Source organism: Psammomys obesus, unplaced genomic scaffold (assembly GCF_907164565.1).
Source record: "Psammomys obesus unplaced genomic scaffold, mPsaObe1.curated_primary_1811, whole genome shotgun sequence".
NCBI lineage: Eukaryota > Metazoa > Chordata > Mammalia > Rodentia > Muridae > Psammomys > Psammomys obesus.
The window spans coordinates 256,626-260,589 of NW_026590704.1; the positions used below are offsets into that span (position 1 = coordinate 256,626).

General features: G+C 46.3%; 1 protein-coding gene across 2 annotated transcripts in view; it reads left to right on the forward strand.

Annotated features, from left to right (window-relative positions):
• The first annotated feature begins 1,927 nt into the window (after nucleotides 1-1,927).
• The window catches only part of Tep1 (telomerase associated protein 1), a 46,227-nt gene continuing 44,190 nt past the window's right edge, over nucleotides 1,928-3,964 (forward strand). For both annotated transcript variants that reach the window (XM_055608650.1, XM_055608651.1), the window contains exons 1-2: nucleotides 1,928-2,084; nucleotides 3,861-3,964. The exon at nucleotides 3,861-3,964 is cut by the window's right edge and continues 355 nt beyond it. In XM_055608650.1, coding sequence (XP_055464625.1) covers nucleotides 3,885-3,964 — 80 coding nt within the window. In that variant the 5' untranslated portion in view covers nucleotides 1,928-2,084; nucleotides 3,861-3,884. The remainder of the gene's footprint in view (nucleotides 2,085-3,860) is intronic.

Below are 3,964 nucleotides of genomic sequence, written 5' to 3' on the forward strand. Positions count from 1 at the left end.
TATTATTATTATTATTATTATTATTATTATTATTATTATTATTATTAATTGGTGAGGACGGCCAAGGCCACCATGGGCAGTACCACCCTGGGGTAGATGGGCCTAGGCTGTCTGAGAAAGTTAGCTGAGCAGAAGCAGGAGCAAGCCAGTAAAGCAGCATTCCTCTGTCGTTTCTATCTTGGCTTCACATAAAGATAGTAGGTTTCTAAGGGGGGGGGGGCTTTCATTCCTAAGTTACTTTGGTCAGTTTGTTTGTGTTTTTTTTAAATCACAGCAACAGAAAGCAAAATAGAACATCCTATTTCATTAACTTTGCATAGCCCTTCTTTTAGATTTTTGAGGTCTTGTGGTAAGGGTTAGCAGACTCATCTCCTTTCCCTATAGAGATGTTGAGCTTGAGATTGATGGCTATTAATATGGGTGGTACTGCACACTTGGGATGTTTTTAGTCACTGGTTCTCTCTCACTCTACACACACGCAAACACACACTTCTCACAATCAGGATTATTTTTGGCACTTAATAGGTAGAACCCAAGGTTGCTAGGCATTTAGTAACTGTGCAGAGCTCTTCCACAGTGAGGGGGCATTCTTATGTTTACAATTTTGAATGATTCTGCCAGCCATTGGAAATCCGCTGGGCCAGGCAGTGGTGGCACGCGCCTTTAATCCCAGCACTGTTCCAGGACAGCCAGGGCTACATAGAGAAACCCTGTCTCAAAAACAAAACAACAAACTAAATTGAACTGAAATTACTATTTATCTTTAGTTTTATGTTTGTTTGCAAATACTTCCTAAGAAACCCAGCTGGAACTTGAGACCCCTCTGCTTCAGCCTCTAAATTCTCTGGAATTATAGGGGTATGCTATCTTACCTGACTAGTGGTACTTTAAATAGAAAACATTTTTTTGTTTATGGGTGTTTTGCCTCCACGTGTTATCTGTGTGCACGTGCATTCTGGCTGCTCTCAGGCGTTAGAAGAGTTACCAGTGGTCGTGACGCACAATGCGGGTGCTGGAAACTGAACCTGAGTCTTCCGCAAAAACAAGTTCTCTTGATTTCTGAGCAATTAGAGGACTGCCTGGTCTACATAGTGAGTTGCAGGCCAGACTGCATAACTCCCCCCCCCCCCCCCCGGCCAATCAAAATTTAAAAAAGCTGATTGCTGGGCATGGTGGTGGTGCAAGCCTTTATTCCCAGCAAGCAGATGTCTGTGAGTCAGAGGCCAGCCTCACCTACATAGCGAGTTCCAGGAGAGCCAGGGCTACACAGAGAGACCCTGTCTCAAAAACGACAACAACAAAGGTTTATTATCTCAGGTAATTTTTCACAGTAACAAAAAGATAACCGAAATGATGACTCAAATACCATGGGCGGAGTTAACTCTATGACCTTCCTGCCTGAGCCTTCAGTGCTGGGATTAAATGTGTGTGCCTTCATTCCGGTTTTCATTTCTTGACTCTCTTGCTTTTGGCCTGTGGTAAAAAGCACACCTTGGATGGTGTGGAGTGGGGTTGGAAATTGTTCATTTCCATGGTGGGTAAGAGGAAACAGAGGGCAGAGAAGGGAACTGACTTTCTCAGCCCCTTCAAGGGCACACTCTCAGAGATCTAACTTCCTTTCTATAGGTTTCACCACCTCCCAAAAGCTGGCCAACCTGTCACGATACTAGCTCATAAGCCTCTGGAGGGGGGTGTTGAAATACATAAAACCATCAGAACATGACTCTTTTGGGTGGGGGATATAGCTCAATTGGTAAAGTTGGCCTGGCCGGGAGTACGGATCCCTAAACTGTACAAATCAAACTGGGTGTGGTTAGCCCAAGCCTGCAGTCCCGGCGTTTTATGCGTTTATTGCCCGCGGCAATCCTGCCTACAGCCCCGCCCAGGTCACTGCCCCGCCCTGCCCACAGGCCAGCTCCCTCCTCCCTTGCCCAGCCTTGCCACTGTGTCTTCCTGAGTGCTGTTTTTCTTTCAGTTCTCTGCTTCCCACCTTTCCACGCGCTTATCCAGGCCGTTTTCTGCTCCCTGTTGCGGAGAACCAACGCGCCCCTCATTGCGCACAGCTTTTCCAGTCCCAAGAGCAGGTAGAGTCCTGGCTGAGACTTATGTGGCTGGACTCTGGGAAGGGCCTCCGGGCGAGCGCAGTGCAGCTGCCTAGTCCTTCCAGGCCGCTGGCTGGGGTGAAGGGCTGTGGGGGAGGGGGGAGTTGATGGCCCAGGAGAATGGGTTCCTTTTGCCTTAAGTGCTCCCGGAAGGAGGGAGTGGTCGTCACAGAAAGGGGCGCTGTGACCACTTTTAGCAACAGAAACTTGCTAGACTGTCCACCACGGTTAACAGAGATGGACACCAAGGTGCCGACATGGCACCTTCTGAGACCAGAATAGCGCCTGCAAAGCCAAAGAAAAGGGGCGGAGGTACAAGTGGAGGCAGATATACGTACTTGTAAATGCACAGAAAGCGTTTGAATGCTAGTATAAAACTACTCATAGCAGCTATCTCAGGAACACGGGGTGGAACTTGTGAGATTTCAGAAGTTCATCTGAATCTTCGTAAACTCCAGAGAGGAAAAAAAGTTACATGCCTTTGTTTTTCTGTTAACCTAAAATTTTATTTGAGAACTTGTTTTTCAGTCGTGGATTGTGCCCGCTGTGGTTGTGTACACCTTTAATCCTAGGGCTGGGGAGGCAGAGGCAGGTGGTTCTCTGTGAGTTGGAGGGTATCTTTATATAGTAGTTCCAGGTCAGCCAGACCTACGTAGTGAGGCCTTGTCTCAATACATAACACATACGTACATACATACATACATACGTACGTACGTACATACATACATACATACATGCATGCATACATACAATCTTGGATTAATTCTGATATTCCTTATTGCTCATTGTGTGTGTGTGTGTGTGTACATGTTTGTATATTGAAGAGTATGCATGTGTGGATGTATATACAAGAATGTGGAGGCTAAAGGGTCATATCACCTTATTTTTGGTAGGCTGGCTGGCTGCTTGCTGTAAGAATCTACCTATCTCCCACTGTTGGGACTCCAATCACAGACAACCGGGCCTTATTTTTCATATGGCTGCTTTATCAACTGACCCAGCCTTTTTGAACAAAGCCTCCTATAGTCCTGGGTGGCTTTGATTTTTTAACTTGCTGTGTAGCCAAGGATGACCTTGAACTCCTGATCTTCCTGCCTCTGCCTCATGTTCGAGGAGTGTAGGTGTGTGTCAGATCTGCTTGCCATTACTGCTTTTTTTTTTTTTTTTTGTACAGAGACATGAGGGGAATAAGCAGGGCACACTTTCTTTGGAGAAAGAGAGTGTCAGTGTAACTAACATGGATCTGGATTTGCTCTGTAGCCCAGGCTAGCCTCCATGTTCTTATGCCCTCCTATTTAGCTGTGATTCCATGCAGGTCACCACCATGTCAGGCTTCTTTTTCCTTCTAATCTTCTGCTTTTCCTTTACCCACCTTGTTCCCTAAGAATTCTCTCTGAATGGGGGTGGGAGGAGAAGGCCAAGAAGATGGTTCTGTGGCTAAAAGTGCTTGCTGTACAATCCTGACCACCTGAGTTCAATCCCCAGCTCCCATTTTCTGGGGGAGAGAACCAACTTTTAAGGGTTGTCTTCTAACCTCATACATGCTGTGATCATGTGTGCCCAAACTTACAGACACCCTCCCTCTCCCTCTCTCTCTCAACACATAAACACACACATAATGATCATGATGATGATGATCATCTGATTTTAAAAAGAAATGAAAATTTTGTTTGCGCTTTGCACATCACTGGCACAAACAGATGAATGTGGAGTTGATGTGTTTCTTGCGCAACCCATCACCCGTTTCTGTCCTTCTAGGCATATGTTGATTGTGCTGCAGCTATGGAGAAACTCTGTGGGGAGATGCCTGCCCATCCAGACATCCTCTCCTTGGAGAACCGGTGTCTGACCATGCTCCCTGG